Source organism: Microcebus murinus, chromosome 6, assembly GCF_040939455.1.
Source record: "Microcebus murinus isolate Inina chromosome 6, M.murinus_Inina_mat1.0, whole genome shotgun sequence".
NCBI lineage: Eukaryota > Metazoa > Chordata > Mammalia > Primates > Cheirogaleidae > Microcebus > Microcebus murinus.
In genome coordinates, this window is record NC_134109.1 from 47,339,764 (window position 1) to 47,364,296 (window position 24,533).

Sequence of the window (24,533 nt, forward strand, 5' to 3'; positions counted from 1 at the left end):
ATACCTAAGCTATGATGATACCACTGTACTCTAGCTGGGGTGACAGAGTGAGACCCTGACTTAAAAAAACATGTTTAAGGCTGGGCATGGTGGCTCATGCCTGTAATCCTAGCATTCACTCTGAGAGGCCAAGGCAGGAGGATTGAGGTCAGGAATTTGAAACCAGCCTGAGGAAGAGTGAGACCCTATCTCTACTATAAATAGAAAGAAATTAATTGGCCAACTAATATATAGAAAAAACTAGCTGGGCATGGTGGTGCATGCCTGTAGTCCTACCTACTCTGGAGGCTGAGGTAGAAGGATTGCTTGGGCCCAGGAGTTTGAGGTTGCTGTGAGCTAGGCTGACGCCATGGCACTCACTCTAGCCTGGACAACAAAGTGAGATTCTGTCTCAAAAAAAACGTTTAATATCACATAAATATGGCAGACATACAAAATATAATTATTCAGACTATCTGTGGCTTTAAAATTTTCTATGCCACTGGATTTCAGTTTTTTTCTATGATTTTATAAAGTATTATCTTTTATATGAAAAGTTTTATTCAGTAATTGTGATCTTTATCCATTCACATTTTCACAAAATGAGAGAATTCTTAATAATATGGATAAAATCAAACTATATATCTGGCATTGTTTTTTTTTTTTGCTAGTTTTCCTTTTAAGTTTACAGAATTGTTTTAAGATATTAATTTGTTTCCTTGTGGAATTCCTATTAATACTTTCTATTATTAAAACCTGATATTTGTTGAATTAAATTGAATCTTAGAAGTACCCATTCCTGTAAATAGTGTAGTAGGTAGCATAATAATCAAGACCATTCACACTTGCAAATTAGATGCTGTTAATTAAGTGGATTTCTTTTTACTACTATTCTATAAAGTTACTAAGAATCAAAACTTTAAGTTCCTAGGTGGAATAGAGAGACACTGATTAAAATATACAGTAAAATATTTCTCATGCTTCTCTGTTTTGCTAGGTGTGGTAAAAAATCGTACTAAAGAAATGGTATTTTGACCTTTAAAAATGTGTGTGATGCCTTTTCGTATATTTCAACAATCAATCTCTTTGTGGTTCTCTATTTCTCTATAACTGTAATTAGTTTTATATGTTTTGGTTTCTTTATTTTTAGAAAATTGTTCAGGATTGAGAACCTGTCTGTTGCTTTCTATATACCTTTCTGTGATGCCTACTACTATGGTTTGCATATAATGAGTGCTTAATATTTTCACTGAACAAAGTAGTTACGGGGTTAAATCTTTTATTTTTAAAGTACATTTTAAAATTTTCTATGTTAACTTTTTTTGTTTCTTGGTTTCAAAAAAATATATGCTTGTGTTCAGAAGTCGTCTAACAATATATGCAAAAGTTGTTTCATAACAGTTCATCACTTTTTAAGTAAATTGTTTTTAATCTGTTATGTTTGAATTGTATAACAAAGTGATCTCTTTTTCTTTATAGTTACTGGACCATTATCAGAACTGCAAATAGCCTATGTCTGCAGAGAAACTTTACAGGTACTATATCTGCTTATATAGATTGGCAATTCTATTAATAGTTTCACAATTTAGAACTATAAAATGGTGGTCTGCCCAAAAGAGAAAGGGTCAACCAAAATGATTTTTCCATTAATCTCTTATATTATAACTCTGTAAAACTAGTTATTTCTTTCATGAATGAGTCATAAGTATTCATTTAAGCTGATGCTGATATGCACAATGATCATATGTGGTGTTCTACATTTAAGTTAGGAGGAGGGATTAAGCAGTAATGAATGTGTTTTATATTTTGGTAATTTATAACAAATAATTGTTAGTTGATGCTTCTGTTCCTACATTTTCTAGATTGTGTAAGAAGTTTAGAAATGAAATTGATGTTCTATATGTTGTTCTTCCATATTTTACAAACTGGGAGATTGACTTGATCTAAGACAAAGCTCTAGTCAGTTTGAAAAGAGTTGGTTTCCACATGCTTTAAACGATATACCATGACCTAGAGCCCTGAGTTTGGAAGGAAAAGAAAAGACATATCACTGCCAAATCTTACTGTGAAATAAATGAAAGTAAATTCTCCAATATTTATATATATATATGTGTGTGTATGTATATATATTTCTGTAATATTCATATATCATAGAAATCTATTATATCTACATAAAATACAAACTTAATCATATACTCATAGTAGAGAATTATTGACAAATTCTTTATATTTTATTTTATTTTATTTTAATTTCCAGAGTTCATTGTTTCCTTAAATAATGGACAGAGTACTGAGTGGAAGTGAAAAAAAAAAGACAAAAATCAAATTTAGGTTTGCACTCTGGCCCTGGTATATAACTTTAACTTGTTATATAGTTCTAGTTCCCCAAGTACAGTCATACAGTACATAATGGCATTTCAGTCAATAACAGACTACATTTATGATGGTGGTCCTCTAAGATTATAACACCATATTTTTTCTGTACCTTTTCTATGTTTAGGTATATAAATACCCACCATTGTGTTATAATTGCCTACAGTATTCATGCTGTACATTTTTGTAGCCTAGGAGCAATAGGCTATACCATATAGCCTAGGTGTGTAGTAGGCTGTGTCATCTAGGTTTATGTAAGTACACTCTGATGTTTACATAATGACAAAATTGCCTAACGATGCATTTCTCAGAATGTATCCCTGTCATTAAGTGACACATGACTGTATAAAATGAGGCTTAGGAAGAGATTACCTCGAAGATTAGTTCCAATTTTAAAATTCTGTCATGCTGACAAACTTCCATATCTAGTCAAGATGGAGTAACAAGAAGTGGGTTTATTATGCTATCTGAAACAAAGAAAGTAGGCAAAATATGTGAAACAGTGGTTTTCAAGAAACTAGACATCAAATAATAAAGGACAGTGAAGACCACGGTGTCTGATGGAGTTAACAAAGGATGGGATTAATAGTAGACTACACATTGCCAAAAAAAAAAAAAAAAATTAATGTGAATTTTAGGGCATAGCAATGGAAAATATCTGAAATGAAACAAAAAAAAATGAATTTTTTTTAAATGAAAAGAGTATCATTAAACTGTAGAATGATTTCAAGTGGCCAGATGTAATTGGTGTCCCTGAAGGAACAGAGAGAAAAGAGGAGACAGAAAACAATACTCGAAAAAGTAATAGCTGAAAACTTTCCAAATTTGATGAAAAATATTAACTCATATATCCAAAGTGCTCAACAAACCCCAAGCATAAGAAACATGAAAAAAAATTTCACTAAGGCACATCATAATCAAATTGCTTATTTGATAATGAGAAAATCTAGTAGCACTCTAGAACAAAAGGATGCATTATGTTCAAAAGAATAAGGAAAAAGGTGATAGCAGATTTATTGTTAGAAACAATCAAGTGAAAAGATAGTGGAAAATCTTTAAAGTACTAAAAAGAAATTGTCTTCCTAGAATTCTATACCTAAAGAAAATATCCTTACAAAAACAAAGGCAAAATAGTTTTTCAGACTTAAAAAGCTGAAAGAACTAATCACCAGCAGACCTATCCACAAGAAAGGAAAAGAAACACATGACCAATAAATATCAGAAATGAATGATGGGATATCATGACAGAGTGTACAGATATTAGAAGGATAACAAGAGAATATTATGAACAGCTATACGCCAATAAAGTTGTGCAATTGAGGTGAAATCGACAATTTCCTTGAGAGATACAAACTATCAAAGCTCACTCACTTAGAAATAACCTAAATAATCCTATATCTGTTCTGACAAAGAAAACTTCAAGCCAGATGACGTCATAGAGTAAATTCAGCTAAACATTTATGGAAGAAATAATGCCAGTTCTACACACACACTTCTAGAAAATTGAAAAGCAGGAAATGCCTCCCAAATCATTTTGAGTCAGCATTATTCTGATACCAAAATCAGACAATATTACAACAAAACTACATAAAAATAGGTACAAAATTACAAAGTAAAATAAAACGTTTAGCAAAGATAATGACAATATATGATAAATGGTAATACATCATGAACAAGTGGAATTTATCCTAGAGTGCAATGTTGGTTTGTTGGTTTAACATCCAAAAATTATTTCAAGTAATTGGCCATATTAGCAAACTAAGAAAGGAAACCCACATGATTATCAGAGTAGACACAGAAAAATCATTTAGCAAAATCCAACATGCATTCCTGATAAAAATTCTGAACATACTATGAATAAGAAGGAACTTGGTCAACCCGATAAAGAGCACCTATAAAAACCCTGAAGCTAAATCATACTTTGTGATTTACACTGGATCTTTTCCCCACTATCAGTCAAATAAGGCAAGGATCTGCTTTTACTATTTATTTTCAACATTGTACTAGAGGTTTTGGTAAATACAAAAAGAGAAAACAATGAAATAGAAGGTATCTAGATTGGAAAGTAGGAAGTAAAACTATCTATTCACAGACCACATAATCATCTATGTAGAAAATGGAATAGAATCTACAAAGTAGCTACTAGAACTAACAAATGAGGCTACAAAGATTGCAGAATTCAAAATCAATATACAAAAATTAATTAGATTTCTATATACTAGCAACAGATAATCAGAAATTAAAAGAATACTACTTATAAAAACATCAAGAATATGACATTCTTAAGGGTAAATATAACAGAAGATGCATAAACACCAGCATACTGAGAACTACAAAACTGCTGAGAGAAATTAAAGACCTAAATAAATTGAGAACTATTAATATATCATGGTCATGAATCAGAAGACTCAATAGTGTTAAAATGTTAATTCTCCCGAAATTGACCTATAGATCAGGTACAATCCCAAGCAAGATTTAAGGAGGGCTTTTTTTTTAAAGAAAGAAATTGACAAGCTGATTCTAAAATTTTTATGGAAATGCAGAACACATAGAGTCAAACGATTTTGAAAATCTGATCTTTAGTGATAGCAGACCATTGTTTGCTGAGGGCAGGAGGGGAAAGGAGAGAATTATAAAGGGCCACAGCATAAGGAAACTTTTGGGATGATGGATATGTTCTTTAGTTTGACTGTGGTGATAATGTTTTAGTAAAGTATTTTGGATTTTTACCAGAAAATGAATTAGAAATTTTTAAGATATAGTAAACATTGATTAGTAAAAAAGGAAACTGATCTAGATTTCCTCCAATAAAGGTTTTCTTATTTATTAATAATAAGGATTTAAGTAAAAAATTCAGGAGTCAAGTTTGCAGTTTTGCTAATACATACCTTTTTTTTTAAACTTTAGGGTCTTGCCTATTTGCATACTAAGGGCAAAATGCATAGAGATATCAAAGTAAGTTCATTTAATATAATTAAATTGCCAATTCTGTTGGACAGAATGTTATGATGCTCATTTAATAGTATTTGTATTTTTGTTTTAGGGTGCAAATATTTTATTGACAGATCATGGTGATGTAAAATTAGGTATGTTATTTCAAGTTCTTAACTTTTTCCAAAAATTTTTTAATAAAATTTTAAATGAGAATTACCATTATACAATTTCAATATTCATACGAAGAGTCACCCTAGTTTTCATCTTTTGACCCAGTAATTTACTCTTGAAACTCAATTTAAGGAAATTAATTCTAAAGATGGAAAATCCATAATCACAGAAGTATTAATCATATTATTTATAATAGAAAAAATGCAAACATAAGTCTAGCAATTTAAAATGCTATGATAAATCTACTTATAGAATATTATTCAATCATTAATGTTTATGAACATATGTTTATGAACATGTAAGAGCAAAATCCCCTGAAGTGTTACATGATAAAAATGAACTATATGTGTGATTTTTTTACAACCATGTTTAACACCAATTAAAAAGTTTATACCTAGAAAAAAGACTTTTCCAAAAAATTGCATCCAAATGCTATTGTTGTGTTAGGATAAAAGAAATCCAGGTGTGTAGTTTCTCTTGTGTTTTATTTTTTGCTGTCTTTTTTCCAAATTAACTTCATTGTGCTTGAAATAAAAATATTTTTATTAACTTTTTTCTTAAGAAAGTATATTTTCATTCCATTAAAGTTTCAATAAATTTTTTTGTTTTAATGATTGTTATGAACCAAGCAAAAAGAGATTTAGGTATTCAATTTATGTACATTTCCTAACATTAATATCTGAATTATAAATAATGCCTTGCCTAAGAGTGAAACTTAAAAATAAGTTGCATTGAAAGAACTAAAATTTTCTGTTTTTTTCCTCATCAGCTGACTTTGGTGTGGCTGCAAAAATAACAGCTACCATTGCAAAAAGGAAATCTTTCATTGGCACCCCTTATTGGTAAGACATTACTGTCATTGAATTTGGTGCATTTTCATTTCTTCATGGTTAGCAATCAACTTTGGTACTTGGCAATATAAGTGATAATTGAAAGTTAGCATACTTTCATGATCCTTGATACTATCTTACTTCTGATTGGGTTAAAGAACTTTGGTACTCATTTTCATCGTCCAGCTTTCCCTTCATTGAAGTGCTAACAATTTTTACTGTCCCTGGAATCTTATAATGAGAGGATTCATACATATGAAATTTTCAAAAGACTTGTATTACCTCTTGTCATTTTCTTACCCTTTCTTCTGGTATTGCTTCTATTAGGTTAGCTCCTTTAATATGCAATGTTGGATAATTTATTATTTGGAAAGAAATTTAATGTAACTCTGTATTTTATACCTAGTGATAAAATAAATTGTATATGATAGGAATTAATTAAATATAAAATTGAAATCATCAATAAATATCTGCTTTAAGAGAGGAAGCCTTTCTGGGCATGAAAGCATAAAACTCCAAAAGGAAAGGTTGATAGATTTAACTACATGAAAATTTAAAACTTACATATGTCCACCCGCTTAAAAAAATTAAAAGGCAAGTAAAAAGACCAGGAACTATTGGCTAAAAAATGCCAAACTAGGCTTAATATCTTTAACATGTAAGTTATTATATGTCAATAAAAAGAATATCTCATTAGAAGCAGGAAGTTATTAAAATAATGCATATAAGATGTCATAAAATATGGATAATATTTACCTTGATGAACAAAAATGCAAATTAAATAGTGACATTCTATTCTGTCAAATTGGAAAATATTTGGAAGCATGGGTATTAACCACTATTGCTAAATATTTGACAGTGAAAGTGGAAATTGGTAGAACAATTTTGAAGCATAATTTGAAATTATTTTTCAAAAATCTTAAGTAATGCTTATGTTCTTTAGTCTTAATAATTCTACTAGTGGAATTATTTTATTTATAAGTAATAATTTATTAGAGAGGCATAGAGATTTATATATGTAGAGCTTTGTCATGATATTTTAGTAATGGAAAATTGAGGGAAAATAATATGCAACAAATATTAGTTAAGAAAATTATGTACATTTATTAACTTCATTGGAATCATGCTGCTACTAAAATTTATCTTGTTAAAGATGAATGTCAGCAGATAGGCTCATGATACACTGTTAATCATAAAAGCAAGATTAAAAGTAGCATATGCAATAAAATCCCATTTTGTAAAAGGTGTGTGTGTTTGTGTAAGTAAAAATTATGGGTGAAAATATGTGAAACAGTAGCTCTTTTCAAGTGGAATCATGCTTAACTTGTTTTCTTTCTTTCTCTCTCTCTCTCTCAAGTGGATCTTGCTTAACTTGTTCCCCCCCCCCCCCAGTCCTTTATCTCACTATGTTGCCTAGGCTAGAATGCAGTGACAAAATCATAGCTCACTGCAGCCTCAAACTCTTGGGCTCAAGTGATCTTTGTGCTTCAGCCTCCTGAACAGCTAGGACTACAGGCATGAACTATCATGCCAGACTAATTTTTAATTTTTTTTGTAGGGATGAGATCTCACTGTGTTGCCTCCTTCCTCAGCCTTCTAGAGTGCTGAGATTATAGGCATGAGCCACTGTGTCTGGCCTGTATCTTTTTTATATATTCCAAATCCTTTTTAGTCAGCACATACCACTTTATATAACAAAAGAATGCCTCACTAAATATCATTTCAATAAAAGTTAAATGAAAATATAAATGAGTTAGATTACCTATAGAATTTCCTTCATTGTGTGACTATTTTCCCCTCTGTCTCTGTCTGTGACTATCCTCCTTGTGAACAATCTTCTTTTGTCAAAATTGTCTTATTTTTTTGTACCCTGATTATACCAGATAAAATACTACTACTTTAGGTTTGTTTATTACCTTCCCAGAATGCCCCTTTCCTGTGTTTATCTTAAATCCTGCCCATTCTTAAGAGTGGCTCACATTCTGCCTTTCTTCACCTGTGGCAGACTGATTGATCTGTTTCCCACCAAGCAGAAAGTGCAGTAATGTTGATCAACTAGATGTACCATTTAGCTACCACTAACTGATTTCAGTGGGCAGAGGATATGAAACCAATTTGCCTTCTCTGGGCTCTAGCTCAACCTCTTCCCTTTGTGAAACTTACCTTCAGTCATCTTGCTCTATGGTGATCATTTTCTTCTCTTTACTCCTCTTCCTATTATTATGTATGTAACATTGCATATAGGATGCATCCCCATGTTAGCATTTTTAGTATATGTATCTTATATCCTTAACCACACTTACATTGAAAGAGAAAATGTTAATACAACTTTTTGAAACCTAAGTGTATGTAAGAGCAACTTGTACCCTGTGGATATTCAATGTATTAATAAATATAAATTAATTTTAAATTAGTAAACATTAAAAAAAAATAAAGTATTTCCCTGGAGCAGTATAATCTACACTTTATAACTTCTAATGCCATCATTATTATATACTAGTGACTCCCAAATATATCACTCCAACTCCACTGCTCAATTTACCTTCAGTTTTCTATATATTAAACAGTTGTTCAATAGAAGCTCTACTTCAGTTTCCACAAGCATTTTATACTCAGCTCAATATCTTCAATCAACCCTTTTTGTTCTATTCCTTCTGCCACTGCCTTTGAGAAATCCTTTATAATTTTTTCCTTTATTTTTGAAATAGTCCTCTAACTCATCTATCTGACTGGGTTTACCTCCTCTCATGCTATTCTTCATGTTGCCATGAGTTTTACATTAAGTTTGTCTTTGATGATTAAATCTTTCAGTGAGTCCCTGGCATTTTCACTATAAAGTCTAAACTTCCTTTTATAATTAGTAGGTCATTCATGATCTAGCCTCTACTTCTGAGGTTTATTTTCCAAACACTTTCTAGACTCTCTCAGACCATCGGTTGTGAAGAACAATTGTTTTTCATTTCCTGTCCATTACAGACTTAGACTTTTGTAAAATAAGATAAAAATGAATTACCAAAAAATGATTGTGCATTTTGATAATAATAAATGCTTATTCTTCATTGCTGTACTTACCACAGACTGGTAACCCACAGTGTATGGCCCATATCAGTCTATAGATGATCACACATTGAGTAGCAAGCACTGTCATTTCACCTCTCCAGGTGTTTCGTGTGCTCTCCCTACCTCCTGAATTTGCACTGGTTTCCTCTGACTGAAATGTTCAGACTCCCCACCCTTCTTTGTTCCTTACTAATTCATTAAGTGTCACCTTCTTTGATAACTTTTCTTTAACATTCACAGGGTTTTAAGTGTTCTTTTTCTTTTCTGATATTCTATAACAAGATTCACAAAACAGAAACTAGAGTAAGGTAAGATTTTTCCCCAGAGCACTAGCATTCCGATGAGGGATTTAAGATTCTTAAATAATGAATTTTAAAAGGATGTGTATGTAATATTTATTTAAGTCTTTACTAGTAATTTTCTTCTTTCCTAGTAACCACCCCTCAGCCTCCTTCCCTTCAACAAGTCTAGTGATTATAACAAGAAGTAGCAGATTTTATATAATTTTTAAAAAAATAAAAATAAAAATATCCATTGATTCCTTCTAGGATGGCCCCAGAAGTTGCAGCGGTGGAAAAAAATGGTGGCTACAACCAACTCTGTGATATCTGGGCAGTAGGGATAACAGCAATTGAGCTTGGAGAACTTCAGCCGCCTATGTTTGATCTTCATCCAATGAGGTGTTCTCATTATTTACAATTATACAGTTATTAGTAAAGTCTTTGGGGAAAGCAAAATACTGACAATTCAGGTATTATACGCTCTTTTTTTTTTTTTTTTTTTTTTTTTGAGACAGAGTCTCGCTTTCTTGCCTAGGCTAGAGTGAGTGCTGTGGCGTCAGCCTAGCTCACAGCAACCTCAAACTCCTGAGCTCAAGCAATCCTCCTGCCTCAGCCTCCCGAGTAGCTGGGACTACAGGCATGCGCCACCATGCCCGGCTAATTTTTTTTATATTATATATATTAGTTGGCCAATTAATTTCTTTCTATTTTTATGGTAGAGACGGGGTCTCGCTCAGGCTGGTTTTGAACTCCTGACCTTGAGCAATCCGCCTGCCTGGGCCTCCCAGAGTGCTGGGATTACAGGCGTGAGCCACCACACCCGGCCATACGCTCATTTTTAAAAATGAAAAATTTTAAAGGTATTGTAAAGGATTCAGGAGTAATCTCATCTAAAACCTGTTCTGTATTGCTACTCTTAAACAACATACAATGAGTTATCTATACTGTTTGAACCTTTGCCATAAAACAAATAATCATACAAGGAGATGATAGTTATCATTGTAAAAAAGTCTTTTTAAACCTTTACATTCGTTCTTCCATCAATTGATCTTGTTTCTTTTTTTTTTCCTATGTGAAGTTATAAGTAAATGATAGAATGCAGATGAGACTTTTATAGTTACATTTGATTTTGTTTCTTTCTCCTTTGTCTAGGGATAATGAAGAAGTGCCTATGTTGAGTATAGTTATCATTTACATTTTAGGATATATTATCTTTCAGGAAAAAAATTTGAGGGCTTTTGAAAAATTTTTTGACATTTTGAAGGAGAAAATAAATTGGGCTAAAATTTAAACTTTTAAAGTAAATAGTGTAAAGTTAAAAGGAAAATCGACAATATGGGAAAAATGTTCTCCTAATATATAATTGACAACAGATTAATGTATACTATATAAGGGCTGGGCATGGTGGCTCATGCCTGTAATCCTAGCATTTTGAGTGACCAAGGCAGGAGGATTTTTTAAGACCAGGAGTTCAAGACCAGCCTGAGCTGCATATCGAGACCCTATCTTCACAAAAAAATAGGAAAATTAGCTGGGCAGGATGGTATAAGGAACTCATTCAAAGACCTATAGGCCAAAGATAGATTAATGTTGATGAAGAAGTACCAGATACTAAAGAAACATGGAAAATTATTTGTCCTCATGAACAACTAAAAATATACAGGTTAAAAGATATCTACTTGTAGCTGGAATGCTGATAAGTATAGACCCTTAGGAAAGTAATTTGATGTTATTTGTTAAATACAAAACAAATGTTCCAGTGATTCCATTACTTAGGAAGTAATCCAAGAAAAGAAAATGCTAAGAATTCTCCATTCCAGATAGCAGTGAAAAAAATCTAAATATCCAGTAGTTGATGAATTGCTAAGCAAATTATTTAGCAGTTGAGGGCAGCTATTATATATATATGAACCAAAGCAACATAGAAAATTGATTATTACTAAAAAAAAGAATGTAGTATTATCTAACATAATTATAATGTAACAATTGGTAAGCATTTAACATTTAGATAATTTAGATAAAGTAGAAAATTTAAAATATTGGAAATATAGATTTTAGAACTTCCTTCATCCATCCTCTATCCTTCTACCCCTATAGAAAAATGGGCCAAAGATGAATTCATGGACAAAATCATCTTATAGATTGACTTAATGTGTAACAAGAGAATGTTGGAAATTATTGTCCAAAAAAGAAAATTGGTCAGGAAGTGGATATAATTTGCATATATATCCAGAATAATTGTGGAGACCAGTCTTTTGCTAAACATACAACTTTATGTTAAAGTAACATATTATCTCTGTGTGTTACAGAATGATACACAATTATATAGGCATGTACTTAGGATATAACACTGGTTATATATGTAACAGTATGGTAATAAAATTCCTCTTTAATATTTAGTAGCTTTGCTTTGTGAATAAAGACTTGTTAGAAATTTAAAGTTCTTCTCTATAGTCAGGAGAAGTTTTTTTATAGGCTATCTAAAATATAAAAAATTTCATTTCCACATCCTGAAAGCAGTTTTCATCAGTACCTACATATGTCATAGTTTAGTATCATTGTATCAATTCATTACAGAATATTCATTTTGATTGTTAGATGTGGTAATAAAAGTATTTTGGCATTGCTCTTTAACTGAAATTTTTATTTCAGGGCTCTCTTCTTAATGTCAAAAAGTAATTTTCAGCCTCCAAAACTAAAGGACAAAACAAAATGGTGAGTTAAAGGATATATGGTTTTATAGAATTTTATAGTCAAAAGGGGCGCAGGTTGAGTTCTCTTATAAATGATGAAAGTGAAGACCAGAGACATTAAGCAGTTTGCCCCAAGTTATAAAGGTAATTTACTTGCAAAGCTACAGCAAGGACCTGGGCTTATTTTCTGGTATTTCTTCATAATCCAACATTCTCATAAAACTCAATCATGTTCTTAGGTTTTGGCAGCTTGGGTAAGAGGCGTAGTGAGGAAAAAGATTGAAATTAATGCATTAAGGTTTTGAAGAATCTTCTGTTTTTGCCCTGTGTTATTTTATTGCCATTAATTACATATTGACTTTCATGGAAGGTGATATGCAAAGGTTTCCTAGTTACTGTGGCACTTAAAATCAATCTCTTAGTTTTTCCTTTATCTTCCCTCCATAATCCTCAAAAAGTTTATTACTTATTTTCATCTTAATCTCTTCTTTCTCTTAGAAAGTAAAGCAGCTTACCTATCCTTATAGTCCATAAAGATGTCATTGGTTTGACGATAATTAAAAATTATTTTTCTTGTAATATCCTCCCCATACATTTAATAAAAGAAATTATGCAAATAAAGGTTTTCAAGTTATTAAATTCTGGAATTCTTCATGTAGATTACATGGATCTTTTGAAGGTCCATGAGCCCCCATAATTCTGTATGCTTGTCCATGTTTCTGAGGAGACAGTCCATAGCTTATTTCAGATTCTAGGAGGCCCCTCCCCAAACAAGTTCTAAACTATTGCTTCATGTTTCAGTAGCCTGTTTGTGTATAGTTTTATTTAGAAGCCACGCCATTCTGGGAATGATACCAGGAGTAAAAAAATCACACTGTGGAATAAAGGAATTTATAGCCTACTGCTAGGTATATTCTTTTGTATTAACACTGGTTTCTTCCTGTTCCCTGTTGCCCTAAGTTCATAGGTATCTGGAACTGAAGGGCTTTATGGCAGGAATGCCTGAATATTCCATTCAGGAATGAATAACTGTTAGCTGTAAGTGCTAAATTCATAGTCAGATGCCAGAGCAGTCATTACTGTTGGAGAACCTAGTCTTCTAACCTAACCTTCTAACCTACTGCTAGTCTTCACATACTATCTGACTCCATGTTATCTCTATCACCAGCCATCAAATATGATGCATTGGTTTGATTTCTCTGTAGAGAACTGCTGCATGGTTATTGTCATTGCTTATCACCAAGGTTATTCTGTCTATTTGCTTCTTGTCCAGTCTCTCCTATAGTGGAACATTGTGGTGGAAATACCCCCTTTTTGTCATAATTAATCAAAGCATGATACCTTTAATTTATGTCTTCTCCCTTTCCCAGTTTCATCAATGCAGGTGGTAAGAAAACCCTTCTGGTTGCTAAAATTGCTCTCTCTTCTTTGCCCTCTTCCCCTAGGAAATTCAGTAGCCTTTTTAGGGTGTAAATAGTCTCTCATATTATCCACCCTACTTTGTGCCATCAAACTCTTGGTATAGTGCAACATTTACATACTATGTAAATTATGCAATGAGGCTCCTAAGTAGTACTTAGAAGATCATAAATGATATAAATGACACAGCCTATCCATGTCTAGTTTTTGATATAATTTTTAGAGGTTGTATATTACTACATTATTACTTAGTTGCATTTTACTTAAGAGAAATGACTGACACAGATGTTTCTAGGGAATATACTGTACATTGGTTTTCATTGTTTGGTTTATATAGAACTCTAAGAGACCTAAGAAAAAGTGATGTGTTTCAGACTTTCTAACTGCTGGTAAATTAATTTTATTTAGTAACACCAAAAACTTACATTACTGAAACATTTTTGTACATGTCTCTTTTTATTTGAAGGTCATCAACATTCCATAATTTTGTCAAAATAGCACTAACCAAAAACCCCAAAAAAAGACCAACTGCTGAAAGACTTCTGACTGTAAGTCATTGAAATTACAGAACAATTTCCTATAGTCACACAGTAATTAGATATATCACTAAAACAAAAGTATTTAAGTTTTTAATATGAAAATATTAGTGATTTCTTATAGCAGGGGTCAGCAAACTTTTTGTAAGGGATCAGATAGTAAATATTTTGGACTCTGCAGGTTATATAGTCTCTGTCACAACTATTAAGTTCTACCATTGTTGTCAAAAGCAGTATAGACAATATACATATTTGAGTAGAGTTTTAATACCCAATAAAACTTTATTTACAAAAAGAGGCAATGCATCAGATTTTGCCCATGGGTTATAGTTTGCTGACCCCTGTCTTAGAGAAAACTCTTAAAAATGTTGCTGTCATGTAAAATTAATTGCTTTTTTTTGCTTATGTAAATTTACAGGATGCTCTGTGTGTATGTTTGTGTATAAAATACTTTTATATTTGAAAAGCTCAGTGATTACAACAACCTAGGAACGTTTTATTTAAATGCCATTATTTAATTATATGTGTTTTTGCATGTTAACATAAATTTACTTTATTAAATGTGTGCAAATATAGAATATACATTCTTTTTTCTTATTGTGTTTATGAACCATACCACAGGATTCATTTGCATATCAGTATGACATCAATAATGAATGTCATTGGTATAGACTAAGTTGTAATTTTAAACTTAATATAGATTAGATGACTTTAGATAGAAAAATTATTCATGTTCTAAATTTATTCCACAAAAGCTCTTTAGTTTTATAATACATAATTATAGATTCTCTGATTAATATTTTTACTAATACTTGCTCAATTTATTTATATTAATAGGCTCCCATATGCTTGTATTTACTAGTTATTGAATAAAAAGGTAGAAATAACATTTGCTATAAGCCATAGATATAGAAATATATTCATGAACTTTCATTTTGTTTTCTTTTTACATAGCATACTTTTGTTGGGCAGCCAGGTCTCTCTAGGGCCCTAGCTGTTGAACTGTTGGACAAAGTGAACAATCCAGACAACCATGCACATTACACTGAAGGAGACGACGATGACTTTGAGGTAAGGAAGTGTTTGCAGTCTTATATTTGAAAACAAGTGGTCTCTATGACCTTAGAATTTGTTTTCCAATTCACTCTTTAAATTTATTTAAAACAGGTTTAGCTGCAGAGATTAATTAACAGTGTAAAGTACACTTATCTTGCATATAATTACCATTTGATATTTTTTGTATTTTGGTATAATATAACCAGTTGATACTTTTCTTAATCCTAATTTTCTCCAGAACTAGGATTAGTTCTTCTTTAACACTGTCTCTTTTTATTTTCTTAGTTTGGTTTGCCTGAAGTTTTTAAGACATAGCTGAGATTAAAATCAGGTGCCCCTACCCCAAAATCTGGAAATGCTTTCTCTTTTGGTGATTTCCCTTCTCCGTAGACTTCAGCTTCTGTAATGAGAGTTTGATCTTTCTACAGGACATATATTATATAAAGGACATACTTTGCCAAGTAAAGAAAGGTTTTAAAAACATTGCTTTAAACTAAACAAAAGTTTAGCCACAGCACACGTGCATATTATTGTTTAGAAAAGAGATTCTTTAGAAATCCAATTGGTTATGTTTATAGTTTCTCTATTATGCAGATCATCAACAACACAAATAATTTTAAGGAATTAATTTGAAGTGCTCAATGGAAAATTTTGTCCTTTCTAATATTTCTTCAAAACTGTTATTTCTTATATAATTACATAAAGGGCTATCATAATTATGCTTGCCTTCTCTGAAAATGTTATAGAATTATTTCACATGTATTATCTATATAACAACACAACTTGTTATTAGGAAATTGGAAATGAGGGACTTCCTGCTCATCAGCAGGTACCCATTTATGCCTATATATAAAACACAGCTGTATTTTTTCACAAATGTCTCTTTCTCTCCTTGTGTCTCTTCCTCTCCTATTATGATTACTTCCGTGTTTTTTGAAACTTGTCTCTTCATTTCTCTCTGGCCTTTATTTCCTTTTATATCTCTACCTTCACTACTGACAAGACTATAGAACTAACATTTATGTGTTGTTGGTTATTATTTATTAAAGGAAATTTTCTATTTCATGTTCTTGAGCTTTAAATTTTCCTTATAAGCATCATACTACCAACACTTACTGGATACTCATTGTGTGCCTAGTATTAAGCCAGATAATTTCCATGTTAACTCATCTAATAAGCAAAACAGTCTTTTGTAGTAGATACTATTAATATCCCTGTTTTACAAAGGAGGAAATGAGAGACAAAAAAAAAAAAAAAAAAAGGAAGTAATTTAGCCAAGATTACATGGCTAATAAGTCATGGAATCCAAGCAAACTCCAGAGCGTACTCTCTTAGTTAATGCACCATCATTTCTACATATGACATTGGACAAACTTTAAACACTAATCTTTGTTTCTCCATTGCCTAGTATATAAGCATAATCCAATTATATAGTAAGTACCCAATGAATATTATATTGAATATTAACTGAACTTTAATTGAAAATATTAAACCTGCTGCACATAGATTTTTTTCCTACTTGAACCATTATTTGCAGACTTGGACTAATAAATAAGACCTTATTTACTCCCTTAAAGATTAAAAATTATTAAAATTATTGTAGCATAAATGTAGAATTGGCTATTACTTGGTTCCCCAATTAGTCTTTCATTGGTTATATAGATAACCAAACCCTTGTTTTATTTCCCTTACCATTTTGCTGGGCTTCCCAAATCCACTGTTTCTGAATTCTCTATTTTTATTTAATGATATCACCAACCTTTCAGTCCTTGAAATGTAAAACCTTGTCCAGGCAGTTGAGGGCACAGTGGTGTATGAGACTAACACTGTCCTTGCTGTCATAGACCTCATGGTATGGTCTCAAAGGAAATTCAGAAACACCAACCAATAATTGACAAGTGTGATAACTGTTATGGAATGAAAAATATAGGGTACAATGGAGGCATATTATAGGGACAGGGGAGACTCACTGTAGAAGTGATATTTAAACTGAAAACCTAAGAATAAATTGGTATAAGAAGAGAGCAAACATAAGTGGTCTGAGCATAGGAAATAATAGCATGTTTGAAAGCCTGGTGATAAGAAAGAAGGCAGAGTATGTAAGGAACTAAAGAAAAGTGAGTCTGGATAGAGCAGAAAACATAGAAGTGGTGGAAAATGAGGTTACAAAGCTAGACATTGGCTATCTCAAACCATGTTAAAATTTTTGGCTTTTGCCTAAGGGCAGTAGGTAACCATTAAAGGATAAGGCAGTGACATAATCAGGTGTGTATTTTTAACACATCTCAAATGACTTCAGAATGGTGATTCCATTAATGAAAACCTGTTAAAAGATTACTGATGTTATCCAGGATATATATAATGGTAATTTAAACTAGGGTGGTAGTGCAAGGATGCAGAAAAGTAGATTAATTCAAAAATTATATGAGGGAGTTCGTGATTGGTTAAAACATAAAGGTGAGGGATAAGAAAAGAATTACTACCATACTTTTACTTGAGCAGCTATGTGCATATCACCATTCACTGAGATGAGAACACTAGGATAAAATGAGGTTTGGGAAGAAAGGTGAGTTCAGTTTTATACTGAGCAAGATGTTGCACAGGACTTACAAATGGAGGTGTAGTAAGGAGCTAGATATATGGTAATATTAATAGCATGGGGAGAAAAGTCTGGACTAGAACTACAGATTTGAGAGTCATCAGATATAGATGTAGTTGATGCCTTAAGGAATAAATGTGGACCAGACACCAGTGGCTCACGCCTGTGATCCTAGCACTCTGGGAGGCTGAGGCGGGCGGATTGCTTGAGCTCAGGAGCTCGAGACCAGCCTGAGCAAGAACAAGACCTCATCTCTACTAAAAAAATAGAAAGAAATTAATTGGCCAACTAAAAATATATAGAAAAAATGAGAATACTGCCTAAAAGTTAAGTTACTCTTTGGCTTTAGGTTGTAGTGTTTGAGGACTTCAGCAAGGATAATTTTCAAATAGTGGACAAGGAACTAGATTGAGTGGTTTGAAATATAAATATTTCATGTATGAAATTTAGTTGTGAAAGGAGGGGTTAAAATAGAGCTGTATCTAGAGGAGAATGAGTTGGAGAGAGATTTATTTATTTATTTATTTACTGGGTTTTCATGGGGGGGGGAGGGATTGAACAGGATTAAATGCTTATGAAAACAATCCAATAAGTAGAGATAGAAGATTCAAGAGAAGTGAAGTAGATAGGCAGAGTCCATAAGAAGGAAGGGAGAAGCCAGGATCTAGAATATGAGGGATTTGATTTTAGATAAAGTAACACTTTTCTTGTATTAGAAAGGAGGATGTTTGATAGTGTAGTTAGTAATTTCTGTTTTCTCTGTGATGTGAGTGGCAAGGTCATCTCCTAAAAGTGTGAAGGAAAATGGATAAATTTGAAGAGCGCAGAGAAGGTATGAAATAATAATAGAGAATGAATGAGTTAAATGACTAAAGCAAAGTTGAGGGCTCAGATGAGCTGAATTTCCGGTGTGTTCTGCTTTGTAATTTTCCTCTAGCAGTGATTGATACTCTGGATGTAAACTTATAGGTAACTAGTTGAGTTTATCTGGGATTGGCATTTTGCCATGAAAGACACTGGGGGGGGGTTGTTAGGCACAGTGCTTCATACCTGTAATCCCAGCACTTTGGGAGGATGAAGCAGGAGAATGACTTGAGGCCAAGAGTTCAACATCAACCTAAGCAACATATTGAGAACCTGTCTCTATATGAAAAATGAAAAAAATTAGTGGGGTATGATGGCAAGCACCTATAATCCTAGCTAGAGGGGAGGGTCGCTTGAGTCCAGCAGTTGCAGGCTGCAATAAGCTATGACTGTTCCACTGCACTCCAGCCTGTGTGACAGATCAAGACCCTATCTGGGGAAAAAAAAAAAACAGTGGGGCAAAGGGAATTTAGGATATTGGCAAGAGATTGTTTGAAATTATGGATTACCAGATATAAACTGGATAGAGAGAAAAGTGAAGATACGAGAGATGCTGATGAAAAGTGAGAAAGTAATGGATCAGTGGACTTGGTACTCCAGTAGGAAAATTAAACAAGTATCATTTTCTAATCTTTTAAGTATTTGTGTCTTCCTAGACTATATACTCTTTGAGGACATTTGTCTCTTTCTTTGAATCCCTTCAGTATTTTATACAGTATAAATATAGAACAAGTGAATAAACTCTTAAAGTATTTTAGTGTTCATTGTATTTATTTTGTTTATCCTATAATTTACTTTATTAGTAGATATTAATCAATAAATGATCATTTAATTAAAAAGAGAAAGTTTGACCTTTTAGTTTTAACTTTACTGTTGAAATTTTTAAAATTATGTATATTATGCTTATATCCACAGCCCCATGCAATCATTCGTCATACCATTAGATCTACAAACAGGAATGCCAGAGCTGAACGGACAGCTTCAGAAATAAATTGTATGTGTCTGGTATACATTATCCATTTGTGGTTTTGGAGGGTTGATCTGGGTGTTCTTGTATTGTTTTGTGGAATAATAAAATCTCAGATTAATTAAAGCTACATACTTTAGCATATCAGAATGCTTCTAAATTAGGGATTACTTACTCTTATGGTTTTGATGAAATTCCCTTGATTTGTAATTTTTGAATAGTTTCTGTTTTCTAATTATGGAAATAATCATGCCCATTGCTGAAAATTTGCAAGAAGAAAAATATAGAATATTAACATTATATGTAATCACATTACTCAGAGCCAACCATAGTTAATATTTTGCTGAATTTCTTTTATGTTTTTCTATGTTTATTTTTATGTGACTGAATTTTTGCTATACATAAAATTTCACTTAATAATAGAAGTATTTTCCATATATTAGTGTAGACTTGTAACTCTTGTTTAATGGTTGCATTCTGTTGCATTAGTTGATATATTATAGTTAGCCAGTTTCCTCTTATTGAACATTTGGATTGGTTTCAGTTTTTTTAGTCAGATTAACACTAAGATGAATCTTTTCTAAGACAAATATTTAAAAGATGAGATTGATTTTTTAATTTAATAAATTAATCATTGACAGATTAAAATTTTTATCAATAATATTTGTCACTTTAGTCATATTAATTTAGAACAAGTTTGTAAAGAAGTTTTAGGTTTGGGTTTATTGACTTAAGTGCATACTTGTTCCAAGATATTTAAAGTACTTTACAGTAAAATAAGACATAGAACTAACAAATAAAATTATAAACCATAATGGGGAAAAATAATTCATTAAATATTTGGGCTGACTAGAATTATTGCAGATGAGCATTTTGTTTAAGTCTGAGTTTTCTTGAACTTAAATATCTCTAGCTTTAGAAATTTAAGTCACTGAGAGTTAGAATGTCTTTCCCATATTAGTTGTTTGTCAGGCCTTTTTATAATTAAGGCAGTAATTAAAAATTTAGTGTCTTTGTTAGTTCCACAGTGACAATTATCTTCATGCTGTTATCATCTTGTGCAATCTGAAGTGAACTCTATGAGCCTCAAATACCAGACAGAAAAGTGGCAAAGTTGATATTCCATTATAAAGCTATATTCTTTGTTTTATGTAGCGGTGTAGTGTTCCATTAAATGTAGTCTAATTTATCCTTTCTTATATGGTTTTTGGGTTTTGTATCATATTTAGGAAGGCTTTCTTGATTCCAAAATTACAAAAGAATTTTCCTATTTTTTCTTGTATTTTTACAGTTTCATTTTTTTAAATATTTAAATCCTTTTAAATCTTTGGTATTAAAGTATTTGGTGGGAGATATGAGGTATGGATTTAACTTTCATTTCTTTCTAGATGATTACCCGTTTGTCTCAATGCTATTAATTAAAAACTTAATCTTTCTACTTATGGATTTGATATGCCATCTTTATACTAAATACCCATACATATTTTAGGGCCCTCTCTGGAAATTCTATTCCGTTACAATAATATGTCTATTCATGTGTTAGTAACATACTTTAAAATTATTATATCTTTATAATATTGTTAAAATCTTCCGGACTAATTCTCCTCCTGCTCCCTACCCCTCCCCAATACACATACATATATACATTGTTGCTGTTCTTTTTTACTATTATATTTGGCTATTGTATTTTCTCTAAATAAACTTAAGAATCAGCTTATCTAGTTTCTCAGTGATTTTACTGAGATCTCATTAAATTTATATATTACCTTTGGGAGAGTTGACATCTTTATGATATTCAATCTTCTTAACCGAAATAGGCTTTTTTCAGAGATAAGTTCAAGATTTAGTTCTTTCATGAGTACCCAGAATACTAACATCCTCATGGAATGAGCTCTGTGTACTCCAAGCACCAGATAGAAAGTAGTAGAATAGAGTAGAAGGTCATTTTATTGATGATTTGCTTTAAATTTTCACCAATTTCTTTTATGTCTATTAGGAGTATTTTACAGGTTTGCTTTTTGTTTGTTTAATAGATTTTATACAGACCTAGTCAGTTCTATTCTGTTTTTTGTTTCTGTTTTTTTTAATTGAACTGGTAACTTACGTATAGTAAAATACTCAAATCTTAAGTATCCTGAAGTAGCAGAATCAATTTTTAAATATGTATACACTTAAGTAAGCACACAGCTGAAAACATAGAGCATTATCTGAATCTCAGAAGGCTCCCTCTTGCTCTATCACAATTAGTACCCTTTCCATCCTATACTCCCCTGCCCTCTCTCTGCCCAGGCTAATCACTATTCTTATCTGTTTCATATAGATTGGTTTTTTAATTTGATCTTGACCTTCAGGCAAATAGTATCATACGATATGCATCCTTTTGTGCCTGGTTTCTGTTGCTCAACATTATGTCTGTGAGAGTCATTCATGTCTTGTGTAGTAATAGTTCACTGTTTTCATTGTTGTGTAATATTCCATTGTATAATTATACATTGATGAGCATTTGATTTGTTTTCAGTTTTTGGCTAGTATGACTACTGTAAACATTCTTAACTATATATTTTTATCAGACATAAATAATTATGAACCTGGTCAATCAGTCTAAGACCACCAGGGACAAATGTATAGTCCAGCAAAGTCAGGATTATTAACTCTTTGCAATAAGGGAGAATTCATACCAGAGCATCTCATCACACAAAGGAGAAGAAGAGGTATAGGATTTTGGAAAGAGTGGAGTTCACGTGAAATTTAAGTGATGGCTTAAAACAAAGTAGGGATGTGTATGGAAGGGTAAACATCAGGTCTATACTGTAAAAGTACACCCAGGAATATGTTTCTTAGGTAACCTGAAGTGTTGTGTTCAGAAACACCTTTATCTGGGTTGGAAACTGAGTCTACTTCTCTGTGTCCACAATTTATAGCATCCAAGCAAGAATAGGATTATTCATTCTAATGAATATGATTGCACACAGCAAAGTTGCTGGTAGTCTATGATTTTAGAGAGTGAGGTTTCTCAGTGAGAAGTAATATAACTTAGAAAAAGGGTCATTATATGAAACTTAATGCATATGCAAAACATTAAGGAGAAACATTGTTTCTTGTTAACTTTGCATTTGGATTTTTTTTGTCTTTCCTCCCAGCCTGGTGAATGACAAGGCAGATTTCTTTACTTTCTCAGTCTAATCCAGCTATTGGTGTATTAACTAAATTACCCAATTTAAAAAATTTATTTGTCATCTGAAAAGTCAATTAGTGGATGAGTCCAGGGTACCTAGGAAACCAGCTAATTACAAAGAATTGACACCAAAGGAAGATAGGAAGTATTCATAAAAACAGTACAAGCCCAACAGTCAGGTTTAGTTGTATGGCTTTAGCTGACTCATGAGTAAATTTTAGCCAGATGTTAGACTCATACCCCAGACTGACTAAGGCTGCAAAGAGCAATATTAAGACTAGAGACTCTACAGGTATCATAATTAAAAGGTAACAAATATCTATCAACAAGCCAAAAACCTTCAACTGGATAAGGGAGGGAAAAAAATGTGGTTAAGAAAATGAAGTACTGTAGTATGCAGATTAAAGTAAGATAACCAGTGGCTCTGGTCATCTTGTTCATGGGTCTTAGGCAGATGTTCTACTTAATGTAATTATCAGCTTGGTCCAACAGACTTGGGTAGAAGCTGTCTTCTTTTTGTAGTCATCTGCTTCTGAAGGATTCCTTGTCATCTCCAGTTTACAGTGTCTTGCTAGGACAGTCTTCTAGTGATTTAGCATTGGTATATGTGTCTATAATTGAGAGACATGAATACGCTGTGTTTTACCATTGTATTAGTTATTAACATTACCTGGCAGGATTCTATTTATTGAGATGCGAGGACAGCTTTCCAGAAGACAGTCTCTGAATTTTACATCATTCAAAACATGTTTCAGAGGAAGTGCTTTGGACATTGTATGCACTATATGAGTTTCAGAGTTGGGAGCAGTATTCCCAAATGTATGGAATGCTCAGTTTTTGTTTCATTGAGAGAGAGTCAGTGGGCTCCAGGGGAATTGACCTCACCATCATTCAGGCAAAGGAAAAAACAAAACAAAATACTTCAGACTGAAGAAGTCTAAGTATTTCTGAAAGTTTACCCAACTTAAATTTGAAAATTCCATTTGTTTGTCCTTTTTATCTCACCTGAAAACTAAGGGTGCTAAAGGCAATGTAAGACACACAGATGTTCCTCTACTTACAATAGGATTATGTCCCGATAAACCCATCATAAATTGAAAATATAAATCAAAAGTGCATTGAACACACAAAATCTACTGAACATCATATATTTGTGTTACGTGTGTAGTTGTTTATAGTTCAATTCCTGTTACTTCAGAATAGCCAGAGCTATATCATCTCTTGGATATGTGATAGAGGGCATGCCCACCATTTTATTTTGATGGGCCAAGGACATATCCAAAGGCACTGTAAGGATTTTCTTAAAAAAATAAAAATTGAGGGGTCCAGTCTATCATACAAAACAAAAATTGGAGGCTTCAGAATTCTGTGCTATAAATCATAGCTACAGTAATTTTAGGTGAGTCATAAAGAATTTGCTTTTTTTTTTTTAAGAATACCTTTTCCTACATGTTAAAACAAAACATCAGCCTAGGTAACAAGCATGACCCCGTCTTTACAAAAACAACTCGTGGGGTGTGGTGGTGCACACTGGTAGTCCCAGCTACTCTGGATGCTGAAGTGGGAAGATTGCTTGAGCCCAGGAGTTGGAAGTTA

The 24,533-nt window shown here is 32.3% G+C and overlaps 1 protein-coding gene across 1 annotated transcript in view; it reads left to right on the plus strand.

Annotated features, from left to right (window-relative positions):
* Positions 1–24,533, plus strand: part of MAP4K5 (mitogen-activated protein kinase kinase kinase kinase 5) — a 95,656-nt gene that overhangs the window by 45,270 nt on the left and 25,853 nt on the right. Inside the window, exons 6-14 of the mRNA XM_012757891.2 lie at positions 1,459–1,514; positions 5,260–5,307; positions 5,396–5,438; positions 6,227–6,299; positions 9,896–10,027; positions 12,281–12,343; positions 14,207–14,288; positions 15,231–15,347; positions 19,711–19,789. Of these exons, the coding sequence (XP_012613345.1) occupies positions 1,459–1,514; positions 5,260–5,307; positions 5,396–5,438; positions 6,227–6,299; positions 9,896–10,027; positions 12,281–12,343; positions 14,207–14,288; positions 15,231–15,347; positions 19,711–19,789 (693 nt within the window). The remainder of the gene's footprint in view (positions 1–1,458; positions 1,515–5,259; positions 5,308–5,395; positions 5,439–6,226; positions 6,300–9,895; positions 10,028–12,280; positions 12,344–14,206; positions 14,289–15,230; positions 15,348–19,710; positions 19,790–24,533) is intronic.